The sequence below is a fragment of the Crocuta crocuta genome, unplaced genomic scaffold, assembly GCF_008692635.1.
Source record: "Crocuta crocuta isolate KB4526 unplaced genomic scaffold, BGI_CrCroc_1.0 scaffold11, whole genome shotgun sequence".
In the NCBI taxonomy this organism is placed as follows: domain Eukaryota; kingdom Metazoa; phylum Chordata; class Mammalia; order Carnivora; family Hyaenidae; genus Crocuta; species Crocuta crocuta.
This window is the reverse complement of record NW_027528624.1, coordinates 3,846,177-3,869,462: the sequence shown is the minus strand read 5'-3', so window position 1 is coordinate 3,869,462 and position 23,286 is coordinate 3,846,177. Positions and strand designations below refer to the sequence as shown.

Genomic DNA, 23,286 nt, shown 5'->3' with positions numbered 1-23,286 from the left:
ACACAGAATCCGAAACAGGCTCCAGGCTCTGAGCTGGCAGTCAGCACAGAGCCCAATGCAGGGCTGGAACCCACAAACTGTGAGATCATGACCTGAGCTGAAGCCGGATGCTTAATCGATTGAGCCACCTAGGCGCCCCATCTACAGAATCTTTTTTTTTTAATATTTTTATTTATTTCTAGGAGAGAGAGAGAGACAGTGTGAGCAGGGGAGGGTCAGAGAGAGAGGGAGATACAGACTCTGAAATAGGCTCCAGGCTCTGAGCTGGCAGTCAGCACAGAGCCCGACGCGGGGCTCGAACCCACGAACCGCGATATCATGACCTAAGTGAAAGTCGGATGCTTAACCGACTAAGCCACCCAGGCGCCCCATCTACAGAATCTTAATAGCCAACATTTATTAAATGAAGGAGTGAACTGAATTTAGTCTGAGACTGTTGTGTTCCCTTATCTGCAGGAACCGGGAAGCGAGTTATCCGAAACAGAGCTATCTACGTGTATCTACGCGTGATTCTAGGTACACCTGGGTCCCTAACTTCTCTATTATTAACCGCTCTTTTTTTTTTCAGACCTTCACTGGAAAATTATTTACATTCTGATGGCTAAGAAACAAAATAGAAAAAATGTTATTAGTATGTGACCACGCAAAAAATACCGGTGCCAGAAAACAGAGTCCATTTAAAAATAACCTGACATACGAAACCAGGAGTTCAGCTCAGATGTGGGCCGGGATTAGGTGCCGGCTGCCCTCCGTCCTGGGAGGCCCAACGCCTCCCCCTGGGTCTGTCACGTGCCGGAGGTTAGATTCCCGGCCAAACTACATCACGTGATCCTGGGTTTAATGTTCGGAAAATAAGCTCAAAGGGTCTCAGCCGATGTGGACCCTCCTGAAAGATGGTGCCTCTGCGGGTGTGGCTGGGAAGGCGCAGGTGCTCATGGGCCACCATCCTGGCAAGAACTTCCACAAACCTCAGAGCAAACCATTCCCTTTCCTGTAACTCTACCCACACCAATCCTGGGAAGTAAACAGATGACAGAGCTCCGTCATCACCGATGAGGGATCAGGGTTGGCCAAGGCAGAGGCGATCAGGGAATGCTCCCTGATGCTCCAGACATGGAACAGAAGGGGCTGGGGTGGCCTGGGGCAGAGGGGTGCCACTCCTGGAGTTTGATGACCCCGCGTGTGCAAACAGGGCAGAGACTGATACAAGAGAACATTACAGCCACACCCCCACCTCATTACTGCTGCGGGGTCGGTCAGTGCTTGCTGACTGCTTTGAAATCGAGAAGGTTTGGAGCAGAAAGGGAGCACCCCAACATTCACCCTGGATCGCGTCGGCTCCTGAGCTCACCCGTATCTTCTGCCAGGTGACGTGTGCCTGGAGCAGGTGGTGAAATTGGTGGCCAGGTCCTGCTTTTGAATGGGCAGAGTTGACAGATGACGAAAGCAGACAGTTCTGGGGCGCACCCTGCCCTGAAGCCCACGGGGACCGTGTCCCGGAGGGGTCCCTTGGGGCGGCTGTCCAAGTCCCAGGGGCGGCTGTATCAGAGAGGTGCCGCCCCCAGCAGAAGCCGGGAGGCCCACACCCTGCTCGTCCGTAAGTGACTCACGGAGGATCCCGGTGCTGGGAAGCGCTTTGGGACACGTCTGTTCTCGTCCTGGCAGTCGGCGGAGGAGGGGCCGAGGTCAGAGAGCGTGCATGACTCGTTCAAGGTGACACACGTTGGCGTCAGACTTGGGACCAGAGCCCCCGGCTCCAACTCACACTTCGGCTCTCCTTACAGGGTCTCCCTAGGGGAAGGGCAGTCTTCACACGTGCGCAGGCCCCTCTGCCCAGGGCTGACCTGGCCAGCACGCGCGGAGGGGGGTGCCCAGTCCACTGCTGGTACTAACAAGCATCCGGGGAACAGAGGATGTGGGGAACGAAATCCTTCTAAGAGCCTCAAGACTTTTGAATTCTAATACAAGCTCCCTGTTTTAAAAAGCTCCGAAAAATACAATTGTACGGTAAAGACGGCTTACAATCATCCCCCCAAAGAACCACTAGAGAAACTCACTGTTAGTCTGTGTTCCACTTCCTGGTCCACGTGCTGTGGTTTCAGCCTTCACGGGTATCCTGTCACCCCACCCCAGCACTACCCTTCTTTTAGGTTTTGCCGATAATAGCCTTTCATTCTTGTCCACATGCATTTATTGAGCACCTTCTGTATGTACCTGAAACCACCTCTCGATCCCCAGGCAAAGAGCAACTGTCCATTTGCTTTAAAGTGGGGTTTCTCAGTTTGGGTACCACTGACGTTTTGGGTGGATCATTTTTTTTTTTTTTATCGTGAGGCCTGTTCTGTGCATTGGAAGACGCTGGACAACATCGCTGACTTCTACCCGCCCGGTGACAGAGTGTCTCCTGGGAGGCACTGTTAGCTCTGGCTGAGAACCGCCGTGAGGTCAAGTGATGGGGCCGCGGTCCTTTCCGACAGTGAGGCCTCTGCGTCCGCGGTCAGCGCCAGATGCTGTGACACCACTTCATACCCAGAGGAGAAGTGCGTGACTCTGGCTTGCTGGTAAACCAATATTACTTTCAGTAAGTCAGTGGCTCTTCCCCAGAATTCATGACTCACCACCAGCCCCACTTTCCGGGCTTCCCCGACTCTGCGCCTGGTGCTGCCGGTGCAGGGCAGCTCCCAGCGGGGAAGCCGGGTGGCCAGCCCTCAACCTTTAACAAAACAGCACTTCAAATTTAAAAGCAGTTGGGCTTGGAGAGCCCAGGTCCCCGGATTCAAGTTACACACCTTGTCTGTCTCCCCATCCACAGAGTTCTGCAAACCCTACAGATCGACTTGGCCCTTCATCCAACTTGGCCGTTTCTCCCCCTATGATATGGACATGTATTTCCACCTCAGGACCTTTGAACTTACTATTGACGGAAAAGCCAAACAGTCTTTATCTGACTGTTTAATGGCCTTCAGATAAACTGGCTCATTGGTTGTCCTGTGAATTGTCAACAGCATTCAAATACCCGCCTTGTCCAACATGGGGGCTACAGTTGACAAAACCACATTATATATTTGGAACTTGCTAACAGGGCGGATCTTAAAACCTCTCACCATGCACACACAGAACTGTGACGAGGGGAGGAGATGGAGACGTTCACTAACCTTATTGTGCAAACCATTTGCAATCATATTCAGACACCAAACCATCACCCTCTACACTTAAATTCATACATTACATGTCAATTATATCCCAATAAAGCTGGGGAAAAAAATCTTTCTGCTTTGCTAAAACTTCAATTTGCTCTCCTGTTCTCTTATAGCGTTTGCTGGTGGAGTGGGAGAGAGTATTCCTCACCCTTTAACCGGGGGCTGAGGGCTCTGTTCATTTTCCTCTTCTTTTTTTTTTTTTTTCAAAATGTTCCAAAAGTAACAGCTAGGGCTGGGATTTGGTTTTGCTCTATTATGAACAAACAAATAAGTCTGTTACTGTGTTATGGATACCGGCGGGAACCTTAGGCGCGTCTGACAACAGACTTTCTTACCTGCGGTGCAACAAGCACCGTGAACTTCAGCTCCTGCCCACCTTGGAGGCAGGGGGACCTGAAGACCTCAAGGGCCGCCTGCACACGAAGCGGGCTGTGTTACAGGAGAGGAGCCTGCAGCGTTCACAGCAAGCAGTAAGTACGCAAGGCGGCTTTTCTTCCGGGAAGAAGACATTATGTCATCCATCAAGGATGCTTGCTGGAAACGGCCCTGAGAAATGACCTGGGTCAAAGCAGGCGGGGCACAGCCAGGCAGAGTGCAAGGGACCGGTGGAAACGTGCCCTTTCCTGCCCGCCACAGGAACTCAAATTCGCCTCACTTTCTTGGAGAAAAAGGATTTTAAATCAACAGGTTGAACAAATTAAGACATACACACAGGGGCATATTTCTTTGGGACTATCTTCTCTCGTTCCAGGGTTGATGTGGATCCCTCTGTGCTGACGAAGTGTGTGTCCTGTGGCACCTGGCCAGTCCCCTGCTCTACCTGCTCCCAGCGCGGAGGGTTGGGGCCCTTCGTCTGCCGTGGGAGACGCGTGTCTGCAGACCGTCTCCCTGTATCTGCCGCAGTGGAGACCCACCGGCGCTGGGGACCGACGCTCATTACTGACGCTGATCTTTCTCTGCTCTTCTGTGAGCAAAGTGTTGCATCCGGTGGCTGAGCTGTGTCTTCCTTGGCGACCCAGACATCCGCGGACCCTGCAGGGGGCTGACATCTGGGGACTGTCATTTCTGGTGGCAGGCGACCGGTGTCACGTGCTCGACAAGGAGACTGTCCCTTCCACCATGCCTTTACCCATCCTCTCCAAATACTGATTTTTACATGGTCAAGATTGGTAAATAGCATCTTCCATAATCATAGCTCTCCTGTGATATCTAAAGATTGATACAAATAAAAATGAGACATCAACATATAAGAACCACATGATGTGTCTGAAGCCATAGAGCGAAATATACACTAGGTCCTTAACATGTTGCCACTTGAAGGACAATCATCCAAGCACCAACATTCAATGGTTGATTTTTCACGTTCAAACTCCCTTTCCTTTGCCTGGCTTGCAGTCAGCTACCATTTTTCTGAGTACCTCATGTCGTCTTGTTTCCTTGGATTCCTTTTCCTGGCCCCTTCCTCAGACCAGTTCAATCAGAATATACAGGAGGTATCAGCTCCTTGACCAGGCCACAGGGTATGCGGGCATTTGGCGTGGGGTCCAGGACAAGGGAAGGCTTCCCGGCAGGTCCAAGCTGCCATGCGAGCTGCTCTGTGGCTGGGACCATATGATCGAGCACACTGCGCCTGAAACGGCGGAGCAGACCGGGACGCTGTTTGGAGCCTCTGGCAGCGCCCAGTGGGCGAGCAGCAAAGCAAGCCCTTAGGATTTGGGGGCAAAGCCTTGCCTCCCCCACAGATCACACTCCCCTTGTGAGACGCGGCTCTTGCCTTGCTAGAGCGTGTTTAGCAGAGACCAAACGCTTACCCGTGGGTCCCCAAGTTACCAGGAGACCGGAGCTGCCCATCACGATATGGGTGTGTTACCCGACCCACCAGGACACGAAGCTGGACACGCACAGCAGCACTCCATCATCTGACGGAAGGGGTGCATATGTGATCGGGCCCGAGAGAGCCCTGAAGGCACAAGTAAGTTACAGGAGAAAGTGATGCAAATGCCCATGTTCCCACTCTTGCTACGTCATCTTCTCTCCCGCCTGCCTGATGGCCTCTGGGGAGCTCTCGAAGACCAGCTGACGGAGGAAGAGAAGGCTCAGGTCTGGGGGACAGATGGTTCTGCCCCATATACAGATACCACCCGGACGCAGACGGCGGCAGCACTACGAACCCTCCCCGGGATATCCCCGCAGGACACGGTGAAGGGAAATCCTTGCAGCAGCAGAACTTCAAGCCGTACACCTGGCTGTTCACTTTGTCTGGAAGGAGAAATGGCCTGATGTGCAATTATATATCGATTCCTGGGCTGGGGCTGATGGTTTGGGTAGTCAGATTCTTGAAAACTGGTGACAAAAAAATGCGGGGAAGACGAATGTGGATAATCCTCTCTTCCAAAAAGCGAAGATATTTGTGTTCCGTAAGTGCCCACCACAGGGTGACTTCAGCAGAAGAGGATTTTAATAATCGAGTGGGCAGGACAATCCATCCTGTGGACACCAGTCAGCCTCTCTCCCCAGCCGCCCCGTCCTAGCCCAGGGGGCTCACGAACCAAGTGGCCAGGGTGGTGGGGAGGGAGGCTGTCACAGACGTCACTCACCGATGCTGACCGGGCTGCGGCCACTGCTGAGTGCCCAATCAAAGGATTTTAATGGTCGTTTTCTCCTTCTTTTGTTTGAATACCTGTGTATGTGTAAAGCAAATATCTGACTTCTTTCCTCTATTACTCCTTTATCATGTAACATGGGATTTTTATACCACAGAATTAAGTTACAGGATATGAGAAGGAGCCAACGTCAGTTAAGGAGCACGCACATACGCGCCCTATAGGCGGTTTCTCTGCAGAACCCAAATACACTGGGCTTTGCTGTTTCTTACAGCTCTCCGGTGACCGTGACATGCTTTCAGGATTGCTACAACTCTGACTTAAGGAATTAGATGATTAATTCCTATTAGGAGAATTAAGTTTTGGGGAAAAATTCATTCCCTAGACTGCAGCAAGAAGCAATTAACCAAAAAAGAAAAAAAAAGGAAAAGGAAAAAGAAAAACTCACACAAACACCACAAAGTGTTTTTGAAAATGTGCTTTCAGAATTTACTGTACAGTTTTTAACAATTTATTTATATGTTGGCTTCTATACGCTCTAACATTTGTGTAAAACATTTATACATATTCTTTACAATTTGTACATATATTAAATGGCTGTATCATAAACATTGTTCTATGAGATTTTATAAAAGGAAAATCAGATAGGGAAAATTACTTATAAAACATTAACAAAACCCGTGATATTAAAGAATAAGAAACTCCCATATTCGCGTTCGTCTGATTTCCTCTTCTACTTATTTTTTTTGGCTTCATTTTATTTGTGCTGGCCCGAACCTTTCCATTGTCTACACTACAATCACCAGGTCAGGGGAACAAAAGCAATGGTGGTAACGCAGTAAGGCAACTGTGGGGGACGGCGTGCTCATCTGCGGGGGGAGACTGTGTCTGTGAGTGTTCAGATTTAAAGCTGACAGTCTAGAAAGATTACGTTTTGCTTTATGCCATTATCTGGAGTCGCAGTGATCAGAAAAATTCTGTCTGAAGTTTAGGGATGCAGGCAGAGAGGATTTCACTCTGTGCTCTGCTCCTTAAACATAAAAGCTCCGGGGATTACCGTGTATTATTCAGGTTGTCACCCTTATGGATCCTCAAGACTTTTCCATCTGATGCGGACGGAGAGGTCACTAAAGTGTGTTTTTCATTTTTCTTTTTTCCCCAGAGAATCCCTCCCCGGCCCGCTAGTCTGCCGTCCAAATCAAGTGGCAAATCAGGCTCTCACACACGTTTCTCATGAGGCTGGACTGGACCGCTCTTGGCTCCGATTCGAGGTGAAAGCTCTGGGGAAGCAGGAGGGTCCCCACACCCCTGCCCTGAGCATCTGTTCCTGAGCACGGGAGTCCGCAGGGCAGCTCCAGCCCTGGGAGCAGAGTCAGAGCATTTTAGAAACATCCCCAACTTTCTCAACATAGTCCTTCTGGCAAGAACAATGCGCTAACCCAGCTGAGGAAGGGAGCCCAGGAGGGAAGGGGACCCTGTGGAAGGGGACACTCGAAATGGTCCTGAGGGAAGTGGGCACAGGTGAATCTGATCCTCGGTTTCTGCCCAGCCTGTGTGCGCTCTGATGGGACCACGGGCTGCGACCGAGCCGCACGCGACCGGGGTCGGCCGCCCCAGGAGCCCCTCTTGGCTTCCTCTCTCCTGAAAACATGAGCGCCGGAGTCATAAATATGTCTGTGAAAGGCATGTAGGTTTTCCTAAATAGACAGGAAGCCCAAAGGACTGAAGAGTTATAAAAATATACAAACATATATATTTTTTTATTCTGGCATATTTCATATTTTTAAGAAAGCAATTAGTAATTATCTGACATTGGGTAAGAACCAGAAGATCATGGGCGACGTAAAAATTACAATTTTATGTAAAATATCAGTGGGGGGGACCCCTAATTTTCCGTTCAAAATTCTGATAATTTTTAAGTACTTTCCAAAAATAGAGACGATTTCCGTCATCTTAATAATGGACGTGGAAATGAACAAAACAAGACTCTTCCTAAGTAACTGGTGGGTTTAGGCTGGTTAATAAAATAGATGCAGTTTTTCTGCAACTCTGTTTCTTTTTGGTTTTCTCTCCTTTTTGATTTTGATGGTGGGGGAGAAATTACACTGCGTCGCCCCAAGTCAGAAAGAAGCACTTCGGGGTTCTCTTCGTGCGTCGCTCTGTCCTACATCACCGGGAAGCGGCCGAGGGCCTGCCTCAGCTTCTCTGCAATCTGGGGAGAAACAAAACCACCTTGAGAGATCACTCCTGTTATGACTGCACAGTATTTTGCTATTTCCATCTCTTATGAGTTAGCCACCACAGGTACTCTGGCTGGGCGATGCTTCTGGTCTCTTCCAGCACCAAGCAGCCGAGAGACCTCCGGAGAGGCCAGAGGGGGCCGCTTCTTCCCAGCTCGGCCCCTGCATCCCCGCGCACTGCTCTGACCCCGCCCGCCGCTGGTCGGCCAACGTGGACAGCACCCACGTGCGTTATCGCGGCCAGGGCTGCAGAGGTCATGTTCTACACTGGCCCCAAGGAGACCGGGGATGAGAACACAGATGTCTTCGTCATTCTTGAAGCTCAAGTATCGGCGGTAAGTGCTTGGTTTATAATAGACCCTCAATAAATGTCTGCTCCATGAACAAATATGCACATTTTAGAACTTAAGCGTTACTTTCTCATAAAACTGTTGCATCTAACAAGGACGGTGATGGAATGAACAGTTTTCTATCTTGAGTCACAATGTCATTGATAATTATACCTCACTTGGGCTTCAGATTTAGCAAATTACCATTGAATTTTGAGAATTTCCCTTTAGTTCTTTGCTCATGTAGAACAAATGCACTCTGTGGTTCCAACACATGATGCAAGGTGGCCTTACCGCGGCACCGGTCAGCACGAGCATGCCGCCGGAGAGCCCAGGAGCCACACTGTGGAGGGGAGGAATGCTGAAGGGAATTCTTTCTAGAAACTCAGTGCCCAAACCTGCTGCTTCTGACACACATCTCACAACACACGGTAAGAACACTGATCACAGCTTCCTTTCAAGAGTCTGCTGTTGGAGACTGATATTCTCGGTGCTACCTCGCCCAGAAAGGACGCGTGCATGGATGAGAGTCTGGGGCTTGCCTACCATCATCCTGAACATACTGAGATAATACCATGGAAACAGTGGGAAACTCAGTAAGAAACACGGCGGCCAACACACCCAGTCAACTACGCAGTTAAGGGACTTGTCTTCCGATGTCTGAGTTTCTAGGTACACACTAGATTCTTGCTTTCTGTACACTCTGGTAAACAATAAAATTACTATGCAGAGTATGAAAGTTTACATTTCCGGTACGGTTTCCTAAATGAAAATATTTGAGGCTTCTCTCTCTCTCTCGTTTTCTTTCTGAAGCTCCTCTGGTGCACACTGAGACCTCATCGACACAGGCCGGCTGTGGTGCCAGGCTCCGTCCCCAGCTAAGAGCCCGCAAGGGCGGGAGCTCCCTTCTCATTCCCTGTTCCCAACGCACAGAGAGGCTGTGGGCTGGGGAACCTTCCAGAAAGGACTTAGAGGGGCCTCACAACCAGCCTCCAGTACCGCTTCTTCCTGAAGAGAAACCTCCTCTAATGCAGTATCATTCACTAAGGAAAGAGCAGACATAATTAAAAGGGATTAAAAAAACCCACCCCTACTCAGTAATTAACCTCCTTTGGTTTATTACTTAGGATTAAAAAATACAAAGAGATCAACTCTGTACGGTCAAAGTTAAGTGACCACGAATCCTCCTCTGTGTGTGTGTGCAAAGGGCCTGAGGCCGACAGCTGACTTACCGTTTCATAGAACTGCACTTGCTGCTCCAGGTACAGGCGGATGACGCTGTTGTAGTCATAGATCCGGTTGCTATGGAAGTGATTCATCTCCGCTACAACCAGAACCAAGACATCAGTCAGTACTCCTGAACTTTAATAGACAACACCTGCTTTCTCTGCTCGGTCATGAGCAGATTTAATCTGTTTGGCTTCAGGGCAGGGGCAGTTCTTGACAAATTATTTTATTTTTATTTTTTTAAATGTCTTATTTATTTCTGTGAGAGAGAGCAGGGAAGGGTCAGAGAGAGAGGGAGGGAGACAGAGAATCTGAAACAGGCTCCAGCTGTCAGCACAGAGCTGTCAGCACAGAGCCCGATGCAGGGCTCGAACCCACGAACCGTGAGATCATGACCTGAGCCGAAGTCGGACGCTTAACCGACTGAGCCACCCAGGCGCCCCGCCAAATCACTTTATAAAGAAGCTAGAAAAACAATTTGAATGGTGAATGGCAAACAATACTTTCTGGAAGAGGGATGGGTTTTGTTGATGTACACATTAGATACGATGAAGCCTAATTAAGACAGTCGCGCCCGTGCGGGCTACATTTCCAACAGGCGATGGAGCGGAAGGCTGACTGGCTGGTCCTTCTCTGAAGACAGCGATGCAGTTCAGAGCACCACATCATGGCGGACATGGCAAGCACCCTGTGGGCCCTGCCCTGCTCCCTCTCGCACGGCCGCTGCCTGGGCAGGTTTCTTGGGGCGCCCTGAAGGCTGTGCACACGGAGGAGACCCAGGGAAGACGCTCTTCCGTAACGGAGCTTCCCTGCCCCGAGCACCGGGGCTCTCAGGGCTCAGCGTCTTACCAGGCGAGAGGATCTGACGTCCATTCTTTATCTTTGCGGAATGTATCCATTCGCAAATGACTCCCTTCATGAAATCTGTCTCTCAGGCCCCCTCCCCACCTCCCCACCGACCGTGGAGGGGACTTCTCACGCCTCCACCTGCATTTCCCCTGCTCTCTGTGCCCAGGAAGCGGCTGCTAGCATCCATTCCTACAAAAAGGGAACTGTTCTGAGTTTTACATTAGCCGAGGTGATACGAAGCTTCTCATTCACCTACTGGGATACCTTCAAACACAAGTTCAAAACCAACTTCCCCGCCGCAAACCCTTCAAAAGCCAAATCTTCACTCAGGCTTGCCCATTTCTGCCTCCAGCTGCCTTAGGTCTGGAAATCTTTGGGACGTTCTTCTCTTTGTCCCGCTAGTTCCCTAGTCCTGAGGTTGCTCCCCGGAAAAGTCTGCAAACGTGCGTCCTTCACTTCTCCGAGCACCACGTCTTCTTCAGCCCCTCAAACTCTCAGACTGCACAAGCAGTGGTCTTCTCTGTGGGCTTCCTGACTCACATCTGCCCCCTCTGGTGCCTCCTCCCTCTCCCTGAGCCATGTACCCCCTGACCCCCAACATCAAGCCTTTAATGGCTTCTTAACGCCCACGTCACGTCTAGGCTCTCCAGGCCCTCCGCATTCACCAGCACCCAGTCCCCAACAACAGGCGAGTACGCTTCCTTCCCGAAGGCCAGTGAGAGAGTCTTGTCCCGTTATTTCATGTGCTTTTGTTCAAACTAGAGCATCCTTCCCCTTTCTCCTTTGCGCATGCCTGTGCAGGACAGGGAAAAACTGCTCACTGCTCCTGTCTGCTGGAAAGCACTCAAAACTATAAAAATTAGTATCTTCTTTTTACTAACAGTCAAACTCTGCTGGAAAAGCTATGTCCAAACTCCCTTTACATTCTATGGTCCCGGGGGACAGAGGTTACAAAGTGTGAAAAGCCGAGCTTGGGAATCTCACACAGCGTTATGAAAGGAGCTAACATGAAGGGTTGTAAAGGCAATTTTCACTGTCTCTGAGAGACAATAAAAACGTACAGGCTTGATCAGGCTGCCATTCATAGTTATGTTAGGGACATGTGCAAAAGAATAAATAGATATCACTGGGACCCTGCAAACAACAAGTTTATGAGGATACTTTAAATCAGCTCTAAGTTACCACAGCTCTGGCTGCTGGTTCACATTTGGGTTTCTCTCCAGCAAGAATAGCAGATGTGTCGGGGGGAGGGGAGGGGTAAATCTCCGCTAGCTGCGCGCAAACCTCCATCTCACCTTGCAACGCGTAAGACATGGTGCCGACTCGCTTCACCATGTTCTGCTTGTCCTGTGGGGTGATTTTACTAGTTGCCACCAGTTTATCACTTTCCTTCACTTTTTCTATCGCTGCCTGTGAAATACAAATGCAAGAGTATTAATAAAACAGAGCTAAAAGGATTAGTCATTCATCTAAAATACAACAGTGCCAACATAGCCTATACATGACTGGCTACTGGAAAAAAAAGTCCCCACAAAATAAGATCATGGGAAACCACCTAAATGTAACTTCCTGTAAGTCGCTTGGAAGCAAAAAGGTTGCTATTCTTGAAAAATAGAACTGAAGCTAAAATGGGACTGTTTAACGCTACAGCAGAATAGAAAACCAAACAGCACTCTATTTCTGTAGTATTTGCGAGCCAGGGCCAGCACAAGAGTGGTACAGAAGAGGGAAACAGGCATTGGCAGTTTGGAAAGTCGTTTGATTAGGGACAGACTAGTGCATGCGCCGGGGCCTCTCCGTCTCTGCTGGGGGCGCGCCGTCCGCTGTCCTTGAGCGGCCGATCTCTCAGCTTTACTCTAGTTTCTGTGAGGAGCCCTGCACTGACTTCAGATTAATACTCAGACGGAGGGAGCTGTAAGAGCCGCCCAACGTTTCCCACTCCAGGATCATCACAGAGCTCATTAGAACTGTCTGGAAGGAAAACCTTTACTCTCATGCATACATCAGGCTCCGTGCCCAAAACTCTTAAGTGCTGGCACAAATCCCTATAACAAGCTAACCCTTCTTAACCGGAGTTTTTCTTTTTTGTTAACTGAGATTTTTACTTTGTTTAATTTTTCCCCAGTTTTGTTTGTAATTTGTATTTATGACGGACACACAACATTGGAGGAGCTGACGTATGTACATATCACAAAACGCACAGTAAGTGCTGTTAACATCCGTCACCTCAAGTGGTCACAAGCTTTTTTGGTTTTTTGTTTCCCTTCTGATGAGCATTTTTAAGGTCTACTCTCCCGGCAATTCTACTTCTGGGTGCATCTCCGAAGAAAATGAAAACACCGTGTCAGAGAGAGAACTGCCCGTCAGGTTCATGGCGGCGTTACCCACAACAGTAACATGGCGAAACGCTGAAGTGTCCGGCGACGGATGGGTTGTAAAGAGAACATTCTGAGTTTTGTATTAAACGGTCTGAAGTTGCACAAAGCTTCCTGTTTACCTATGCTCCCCTCTCCTGACGCTTCCGTTATCAAGCCGAATGCTACCGTGGCCACGTGCCAGTAATGTCAGGGTCACAGACCAGCCCTTTGTGGGGGTTTTCCTAATAAATCCAAGTACATCACAATACCCTAGAGTAAGTACTATAGTGGATAAAATACCCCCACATTCTGAAATAATACAGAATCTGAAACAGAGAAAAATTAACCAGAATCAAAATGTGAGGACACCCTAAAACATTTCTAAATTCAGTTTAAAAATACCTTTATGGTGGGGACTAAATAGTTTCCTTATTACCCTAAAAAAATAAAATTGACGTTGACCACTGAAGTTTTAATTAGGAAGCCCTTCATCAGGCCCAGGGACAGAACATCTTATTTCATATCTCAACAGCAAAGGATCTTCGAGGTCTTGCCCAGGCAGTTTACAGGGGTCTCACGAAGGGAAAGCAGTATTCCTAAGATTGTCTTCAATTTCAAACAGCAGGATTCTTTCGTTTGATACTTGACCTAAGTATGTGCACAAAGGAATATTTTTCATATTTTTGTTTCCTCAAAATTATTTTTTATAGAATCAAAGAAACTAGAAACTCCTTGTAATCCGCACATTATGGGACCTCACTATTTAAACAGGCCAAGCAGTTTCCAGCTGATTTGGCAAAGCACCTCCTGAATCAGGGCTGTGCTGACAGACAGGGACCGTGCCAGGTGGCCGCGAGTGGTGGCTGGATTTACCCGTGTCATCTTCTGTGATCAAGTTACCTTGTGGGCGCCAATAATATCAGGGAAGCAGCCAAGGAAACCTTTATATTCGTGGTTACATTCCATGAGGAAATGGAGATCCTTCTTTGGCTGTAACAAGACACAGGCTGGTTATTACTGGCAGAGAAATCTAGGCAGTGGAGGACCAGAAAACAGTCACACCTGAGGACTCCATCAGCCAAGCCCCCAGGTACTGGTTACCATGTCAAGGGCTATGCGTTCAGCCTAGTTTTCGTGCAAGAAAACAACCCCCAAGGCTATTACACTCTCAATCGTAGATTGAAGAGAAAATGATAGAACATCGGGTAAATTTTTAGGCTGGTTGTTGGCAACATTAGCTGTTTTGAGGTGGCTCAAAATATAACACCGTGGGGGAAACAAGCTAGTGAATACTGTTTATATACAAGCAAATAAGATGTAATGATTTAATGCCTCCATTTTAGCAGAGAACGTAAAATATAATTAAAGATCTGGTAATCACCTTAAGTGGCAACCTAAAATTTTCCAGTGGTCTTGAATTATACTTTTTAGTAGTTATGTTATGCACAGTTCTAGAAATTAATCTTTTGCTACAAGCGGCAGTAGGCATTGACCATCATGAGTGTGTGTGCACAGGACCTATTTCAAGAACTCACCTAAAAACTTTTTTTTTTTTTTTTTTTTTTAGTTTAGGGATTCGAAACAACATACAAGGTTATTCCCCGTAAGGGAATTTATGATCTGTTGTCTGTAAAAAAGGACTGGAGTTGAGCCACTGCCAACCCCAATAAACCTTCCGTGGCTGTAACAGAGACCCGCTCCTTCCCAGGGGCCATGGCAGGTGTTTCTCCCTGAGAGCTGCTGAGCGGGGAGACCCCTGTGAGGCACCTCTCCTTACGCGTCCACCAGCTGAGTGAAGCAAGGCTCAGACAGGCTAAGGGTCCAAAAGGTGACTTGAGCAGTGCTCTTGCTACAATGTTCCAACCCCCCAGATGGCTGAGGATGGATCCGGGCCATCACACCGGAAGGTATTCCTTTAGATTTCCTGAAGATACTTTCATCCAGCACTTTCACTTAACCAAAGAAAAACTATTACCAAGTACAATGGACAAAGAGACACAGGGATAGAAAAGAGGAGGGTATCTATTTGCCAAGTTTGTTTTAAAATCGTTTAAATTAAATACGTGGATTCGACAGCATAAGATCTTTACTGGAATCGCATGTCTAAGTGGGTACCTGTTCCGCCACAAGACCAGCAATTTCTTCATAAGTCTTTCCTGCTTCTGTTATTGCAGCATTGAGATCCGTTTCGCCTGGAAATCATTACAGTGACATCAGTGGTCAAAAGTTGTTATTTTCTCTTCATTTATTTTAAAATTTTATTCTAGAAAATTCTACACCTTTCAAAACTAGAGGATAGTGTAATGAGTCGCCATCTACCCATAACCTGGCTTCCCAAATATAGCTCGTGGCCAGTCTCTTTTCACCGGCACCATCCACTCTTTACTTCCCTCTTTTGCTGGCCATATAACAGTTCGCTCATGATTTTTGCCCAAAAGATAAGGACTCTTTAAAAAGCAAGGACAATACCAACATTACTCTGTAGAAAAGACAACTGTTCCTGACACAAATTATCCAGGCATGTGTGCGGCCCCCTGGTGTCTTGAAATCAAGATGGCTGCTTTCAGGATGCAAAGAACGTCCGCATGGCAGAGAGTCTAAGTGTTTCTTCAATCTATAGGTTCTTTCTCCTCCTTCCCTTTTTTTTCTTGCAAATTTCTTTTTGGGCTGTTGAAGAAACCAGGTACTTGTCCTGGTACCTACAGTCTGGGTTCTGCTGACTGTCTCTGTGGTGACGACACAGCCCTCAGTGCCCTGTATCATCTCGAGCTTTTATTTGAGGAGAGGTTTGTAAACTCTTGCTCTGCCACTTCTAGTACTCTTTCTCGATCTGAAGCACTTCCTCTATCAGATAGCTGTCTGCTTACCTTGAGGTGCGGGAAGAGAAAAAGCACATGAAATGCTTCTTTCTCTTCACCATTTTCAGAATAATGAGTTGATCCTCTAACCATTCCCCCAAACGTAACGGAGATTAACTTTTTAAAACAGTAGCACTGAAATCTGGACTTAAACATACTTGGAAAGCTTCACTTCACAGAGAGTATTATTGTCACTAATGCTCAAATGTTCTCTTTGCAGGTCAGGGGAAGGCTCTTCAAAACTGGCATCTGGGTTCTTTCGCTGTGAGCCCTGGTTCATTTGGGTGGAGCGAAGCGCTTAGAACTCCCCTGTGGGTGGCGCTAGAGGTGCTTCTCGCTCCTGGATTGTATATTTTGCGGCCTTTTCAATGTGCAGAGTGAGGCAAATGGTTTTTTTTTTTTAAACGAGGAAAATCATGAGTTCACATTGACATTTCCAATTCAAACTTGTGACTATAGGATTTTTCACAACGTGTTTTAAAACTTTTGATTTTTATATTTATCTCTTTTAAAGCCTGGTTCTTAACAACAGTAAAAGAAATACATATTTGCTTTCCCCTACACGATGTAAAATATTTTAGAAGCTTTAGGATAACAATACCAACATTTTATGCTAAGTATATGATAATTGAAAACGAGATTTTTGAAGTCTTTTTGGCTTTAAGACACTTGCTACTAGGGACGTATAATTGAAATATGTTGTTTTAAGGTGTTCTGAAGGACCTCTACATGGTTACGCCTTCCTCTTGATGAATCCAGTGATTCATTTTGCTTTTGCTTGTTAGGGAATTTTTTTTTTTTTTTTATAAAATCTATTTTTCACAAAACATTTTTTTTTTTTTTTTTACAAATAGTTTATTGTCAAGTTGGTTTCCATATAACACCCAGTGCTCATCCCCACAAGTGCCCTCCTCCCTGCCCATCTCCCCCCCTCCCCCTAAGGGATTTTTTTTTCTTTACATTTTCATTTAAATTTGTTTTCTAATAATAAATGTAAAACAATAAATCTAAAATAAATGTGAAACATTCACATTGTTCCAAAGTAAAATCTATAAAACAGGATAAAACCTGAGGTCTAGCTTCTATGCCCGTTCCTCTCCTCACCTGAAGATAACTATTTAAATATTTTTATCGGTTATTTTCTGTGATGATCCATAAGAATACGAAGTGCCTCACACGTCTGTGCAGAGGCCGTGCTAACGGTCTCTGGGTGTTTCCAGTCTGGCTCAGGCACTCCGAACGGGAGTGTGGAAGGTTACATGTAATGTAATCCGAGGGATTCTCAGGAAGTGGAATCGGGTGAAGTGCTGCAAGACCAAAGAGCGCAGCACTGTCCCCAAGACACCAGCACATGTGAGCAAAGGGACACGTGGTAAGACACAGTACTCAACGCTGCTGACCTTCACTTGCCTTGACAGGTGAAAAGCCAGTCTTGAAACGTTCTTTAGAAAGAAGATCTCCAGTAAGTTGAATGATACTCAACACGAAGCACGTTACATTGGGTACTTTTAATACTCGATGAAGTGTCATTTGCAATATGAGTATTTGATTGTGCACTGAGGATAGTTTTGAGCACAAGAAAACATGAAGAAAATAAACAGTGCTTCTCTGAGCGTGGTTTGTGGTTCGGAGGGGAATACAGAGGTGGGCACCGTGCAGAAGGCACAGTATCTTAATTAAGGATCATCTCTTACTGGCTCCTCCCCTCTAGGATGTCCCTTTCCTGTCCATACTGTTGGGGCCTCCCTCTACTGCCCCCCCCTGCAGCCCTCTCTATGTCTCCTTTCCTCAAGGTTGCTTCAGGCTGAAATTATAGACAATATAAAACGCTGGAGAGAAGCCGGTCATTTTGAAGGTACACAGACTAAAATGTACAGAATGAGAAATACATGGGAAGATTTTATAAAGTTACTAAAGAAGATCTTTAGGAACTGCTTCTCAGATTATCAACGTCTTCTGTTTCCCCCTTTTCGAGACTTTTGGTTCAAGCATCTGCACCCTCTATAAATATCACGTTAAGTGAAGAGTGAGCAATTTGTCTCTTCCAGCACCGACCAGAACCAGTGAATTGCTGTTTACAAATTCTGTGACCTAGCTCTGAATGGTTTTTGTTATATATGTGACTTCAAGAAACGAAAGACCTCAATTGTGGGTCCGTGTATTATATAAACTTGGAAGCTACTGGAAGGATCATTGTTGGGCTTAAAAATCTACTCTTGGGGCGGTTCCATTCTTCTTTGGATGCGGGCACCTGTAAGACTGTTGCCCTCAAGGTAATAATACCACCTAAACTCAAAAGTCATACTTCCCCCTCGAGTCACTGTAGGAATGAGGAAAATCCAAATGAACTCAAATCAGAAAGGGCTGAGCACGGCACGGCGAGTGGAAAAGGGAGCCTTCCCCAGCCAGAGGGGACGGGAGGCACTGCATGTGGGCTGCTGTGAGGGACCGGAGCCTGGGGGAGTTCCCAGGGCCAGTTCCCCCATGGGGGTTCGTGCACTAACAGGTGATGCAGGGAGGAAGGGCGGGGCCGGAACACACCCAGCTCTCAGGTGCGGCTGAAGGAGGGCACAAGTTTGGGGGAGCTCTGACGAGTGAGCGCCCGATCAGGTCCAGCGTCTTCCGAACAAAAGCTCTCATCCTATCTAGACGCTACAGAAGCACAGAGAGGAGAGCACCCTCGGTCCTGCCTGCACCCAAGTGGCCCTGCATCAACCCCTGCGGTCCCCTGGCCAGAGGCGCATCTTCCCAGGCCCACGTTCCTCATCCTGAAAATGAGGGGCCAGAGTGACTCATCTGCAATGCTGCCATCAATCTGAAAGTTGGGATTATAGGACACAATTCAGCCAGGCCCAAAAGAAATATTCATACACGGCAGCCCCAAATCTTACATTTTGGTGAGAGACTAATTTCTCATTCCTGAAAATACTCAGACACTGACATCCAAAGACCTATCTTCCCTAGGAATCGGGACATAGAACGCGGCCAAAGTACCGATTCTATCATTTCTGTAAGTGATGGGACACACTCAAATTTATGAATTGCCACTCACCTGACAAATACTTGGACTTCCTACCTGCTCCACAGGGCAAGCCAAGCAAAAGCAAACCATAACTTAAAGGGAAACAGCTAGCCTGTTCTCACAAGTGTGGTCCACGTAAATGTAAAATGGATCGAAATATCACAGGTAAGATCTACAACGTGGGTCAAGTTGAAAATAACTGTAAGTTGCAGAGAGACATGAGGCAACATGAATTTGTTACTAAGTCAAAATTTTTCCTCCAAACTGCCTTGATGAATTCTGGCCTTTGTAACAGGAAGACGGGACTTCCAGTCTGGCAGGGAGATGAGAGCCAGGGCGGAGGCTGACAGATCACAGCTGCCCGTTCTAGCACAAGAACCGTGTCTGAGCACAAAGAAGAAAATACATAGTGTGACAACGCTCCACTTTTCTCAGAAGAAATGAAGTGAGGCTGCAGGAGTCCTGAGTGGAGGAGCCCGGCCCATTTAAGTGTCAGTGACAAGGGCCCTTCACTCAGAGTCTCTGCCCGCAAGAGCGTGAAGGGGGTGGCTGGTCTGCGCAAGATACTTATGTCCCCACGACAGATAAACACAGACGTACCTTGATAACCGCTAGAACTAAACACTGTTGCTAAGCTCTGCAGAGCCTTTCCTATCTTCTGATACTCCTTGGGTAATGCTGAAAGAGAAAAAGGAGCCCACGGTTAACCAGTCCCCTGAGCAAAATGAAATGGGATTCGACTATTTCCTAAAAGTGACTACTTTTATCATAAAAGAAATTTGAAATGATTCAAAATAGTCTAGTCTATATTAATAAAATTTTTGTTTTATACAAATGATTTTTTAAAAATAAAATGAATTGTTAATGGATCGTTCAGTAAATGGTGGGTGCTATTATTATTATTTTTTAATTTATTTTTAAAATTTACATCCAAGTTAGTTAGCATATAGTGCAGCAATGATTTCAGGAGCAGATTCCTTAATGCCCCTCACCCACTTAAGCCCCTCCCCCCTCCCGCACCCCCTCCAGCGACCCTCTGTTTGGTCTCCATATTTAATAGTCTCTTCTGTTTTGTCCCCTTCCCTGGTTTTATCTTATTTTTGCTTCCCTTCCCTTATGTTCATCTCTTCTGTGTCTTAAAGTCCTCATATGAGTGAAGTCTTGTGATATTTGTCTTTCTGATTTCGCTTAGCATAGTACCCTCCAGTTCCATCCATGTAGTTGCAAATGGCAAGATTTCATTCTTTTTGATTGCCGAGTAATACTCCATTGTACATATATATCACAGCTTCTTTATCCATTCAGGATGCTCTTATCATTAACCATCACCACTGCCGCCCATATCCTCCATGCAGCCGGGAGCTCATTTGGAAGATGCCTAGCTGACAGAGGACTCACGTACTCCACTCAGTCACCACGACAACCCCTCTATCGGGTGTAGACACACCACATCTTGGTTTCATGGGTTAGAAAAATAAGGCTCAGATAAAGTGAATGGACTTGCCCAGGGTCAATAAATGGTGGGTTTGGCACGTGCGATTCCAAAAACATTGCTTTCCCTACTGTTATATATGCATGAACGGTTATTTGCAAGAAAAAAAAGAGAGCAGCAACGTGTAGAGAAAAATATGGAAGAAGGACTCAGGATCAGAGAGGAGGGCTTTAGCTTGCTCATCTGTACAACGTGATTAACGAAACAATCTCTGAGGTCCTTCTAGTGCTAACATTCTAGAATTCTACAGTCACTCTGGAAAACTTCGTAGAGCAGAGTCTCTATATCTTAGGCTATTTTCTCTGCATCTGTAAATAATCCCTTTCAACACACCAATTGCTTTTCAAAAGAAAGCCTTGCTTGCACTGGAAGACTTAGTGCTGTATTAAAGAAGAAAAATTCAAATGTTTCTTTAAAAACATCTAGTCCAGAAAAACCTGAAATATGATCTACAAGCTGCCATAATCAGGAGACTGAATTCAAACCATATTGGCTTACTTTTAATAAACTGTTTATCTTTTTGTAACTCAGTGTTGGCCTCCATACATGGGGTTAAAGATACCTGTCAAGTGCTTCACCACACCAAGTATATGCTAATTCCTCCCTTTACAGATTAGGAATTTTAAGAAACTCTTTCATGAGAAAGAAGAAAGAAGATATGCTTAAATTAAATCCTATATCAAGCACTTCAACTCTCCCTTTCCCCCCCCCAAAAGGGCAGCCTTACGCCAATAGCCTCTATTTCATAAATCTTATCTTATGGCTTATATGGAACCTGAACTTGACTAGATACTAGACAGAAGGGATTTAACTCTTTAAATTAAATCAGAAGCCGAGACTTTTGTGATACCCTTAAAATTTTGATTGGAGGATTTGTATTCAAAATATGTCAAAAAATATAGGGAATAGCTTTCAAAGAACTTACAGATTTAAACAACTTATTATTATTATGGCCTCATAAGAGCTTACAGCTAAAATTAATGATTTTAAAATGAAATACCTGGGTGGCTCAGTCAGTTGAGCATCCGACTTCAGTTCAGGTCATGATCTCGCGATCTGTGAGTTCGAGCCCCAAGTTGGGCTCTGTGCTGACAGCTCAGAACCTAGAGCCTGCTTGGGATGCTGTGTCTCCTTCTCTTTCTGCCCCTCCCCCATTCACAAACTGTCTCTCTTTCAAAAATAAACATCAAACCAAATCAAAATGAAGTCACTATTTGAGTGAATGTCACTCCCCCTTCCGTGCTGAGTTAGCTCCCTGTGACCCAAGGCTTGCATTGTATACATTGCTGCAGTGGTGCTTACTTCTGTATCTAAGGGACAGCATCACAGGTCTTTCCCATGACAACGGAGCAGCTGTTATCACTCCCAGCATCTGCCCCCCCCCCACTAACAGCTGGCACCTGTGTGGTTTTTGTTGCTATAAAGTATTATGTGAGTGGTAGAGGGCCATTCAGTATAACCAAGGCCTTTTTTTCCTGCAAAGGGCCAGACAGTAAATATTTCAGGCTCTGTGGGGCCACAGGTTTCTGTCGAAGGTACTCGACTCTGCCACTGTAGTGGGAAAGGAGCCCCAGACAATACGTAAATAAACAGGCACAGTCGTGTTCCGCTTTTACAAAAATCGGCTTCAGGCCAGATTTGGCCTGCAGGCCACAGTTTGCCAACTCCTGATGTAGGGCTTGGATTTTACAGATCTTAACATTGCTATTAACTCTGCTGTGCTAGCTTAATAATTCATTCACAAGTTACTCCACATTCAGTTTCTTATTCATTAAAATTATTTTTTGACTTCCAATTTTTTTTTAAATGTTTTATTTATTTCTAGGGGGGAGAGAGAGAGAGAGACAGTGTGAGCAGGGGAGGGTCAGAGAGAGAGGGAGATACAGACTCTGAAACAGGCTCCAGGCTCTGAGCTGGCAGTCAGCACAGAGCCCGACGCGGGGCTCGAACCCATGAACCGTGAGATCATGACCTGAGCCAAAGTCGGACGCTTAGCCGACTAAGCCACCCAGGCGCCTCCTGACTTCCAATTTTATTCTTTTTCTCTTACTTAAACAAAAAATACGACCTGTTAAAAAACATCTTTACAAAATGGACAATTAAGTTCCTTCCTATGCTGAGTACCACAGTTGAAAAGTGGGTATTGTTCTTACAATTCAAAGTAGAAGCCATTTTTATTAAAAAAAAACACAAAAACNGAATACAACTAGTATTCTTACAGGGTGCGGGAGCTGAAGGCCAGCAAATTCTTAGGTACTTGCCTGTGGCCGACCTACTGGCCTCAGTACTAGGTTAGGTTAGTTAGGGACTCACAGCACCTCGTTCTCCGGAGCCTCTCACAAGCGGCCCACGACGAGAGCTCAGCTCTCCCTCTGGGCTCTGGAGGCCGTGTGGCAACCAGAGATGGACGGGATGGACGCAGGGCGGGATGGACGCAGAGGAGGAAGTTGCCGAGAGCCTGTGGCCGCGGACGGCGTGGAAGCGCTAGTGCAGCGGTGACCGCGCCTGCGCAGCCTGCGGGGCCTCAGGGGTGAGAAGGCAGCTGCGGGGTGCTGACCCCACGCTCCTAGCCTGGGCTGTGTGACAAGAGCTGCAAGGCTCCAGGGACACAGGACAACACGGTTCAGCAGAATGACAATCCAGAAACCAAGGCAAGGTGTGGGGAGGAGCTGGGGGAGGCCCGCGGAAGAGCAGGCGGTGCACCTCCCCTCACCCTGCTCCCCCTGGTCTGACCCCGCATCCTGCCTTTTCCTAATAATCAGTTCTGTAGCCACATACAGATGGCCCCTGACTTAACAGTTTTTTGACTTTATGATGGTGCCAAAGTGGTACGCATTCATCAGAAACTGTACTTGGAATTCTGAGTCTGGATCTTGCTCCAGGCTGGGGACATGTGGGAGGGCCCCGTTTGTGACACTGGGCAGCCGGCGACCACGGGGGTACACAGCCGGCACGCGACAAGCATTCTGCACCCGTGCAGCCATCCTGTCACTCTGAGTACAGTGTGAGATGCGCAACACTCTATAAATCGGCTGTGTGTGTGAGACGGCTTTGCCCAGCTGCAGGCTGACGTAAGGGTCCCGCGCACCTGTCGGGGGGCCAGGCTAAG

At 47.1% G+C, this 23,286-nt stretch overlaps 1 protein-coding gene across 1 annotated transcript in view; it reads right to left on the bottom strand.

The window, feature by feature from the left end:
• Positions 1-6,266: 6,266 nt before the first annotated feature.
• Positions 6,267-23,286, bottom strand: part of SNX9 (sorting nexin 9) — a 99,372-nt gene continuing 82,352 nt past the window's right edge. The window contains exons 13-18 of the mRNA XM_077755072.1: positions 19,286-19,363; positions 14,921-14,997; positions 13,706-13,795; positions 11,744-11,858; positions 9,605-9,696; positions 6,267-8,015 (exon numbers count right to left, since the gene is read on the bottom strand). Coding sequence (XP_077611198.1) covers positions 7,968-8,015; positions 9,605-9,696; positions 11,744-11,858; positions 13,706-13,795; positions 14,921-14,997; positions 19,286-19,363 — 500 coding nt within the window. The 3' untranslated portion in view covers positions 6,267-7,967. The remainder of the gene's footprint in view (positions 8,016-9,604; positions 9,697-11,743; positions 11,859-13,705; positions 13,796-14,920; positions 14,998-19,285; positions 19,364-23,286) is intronic.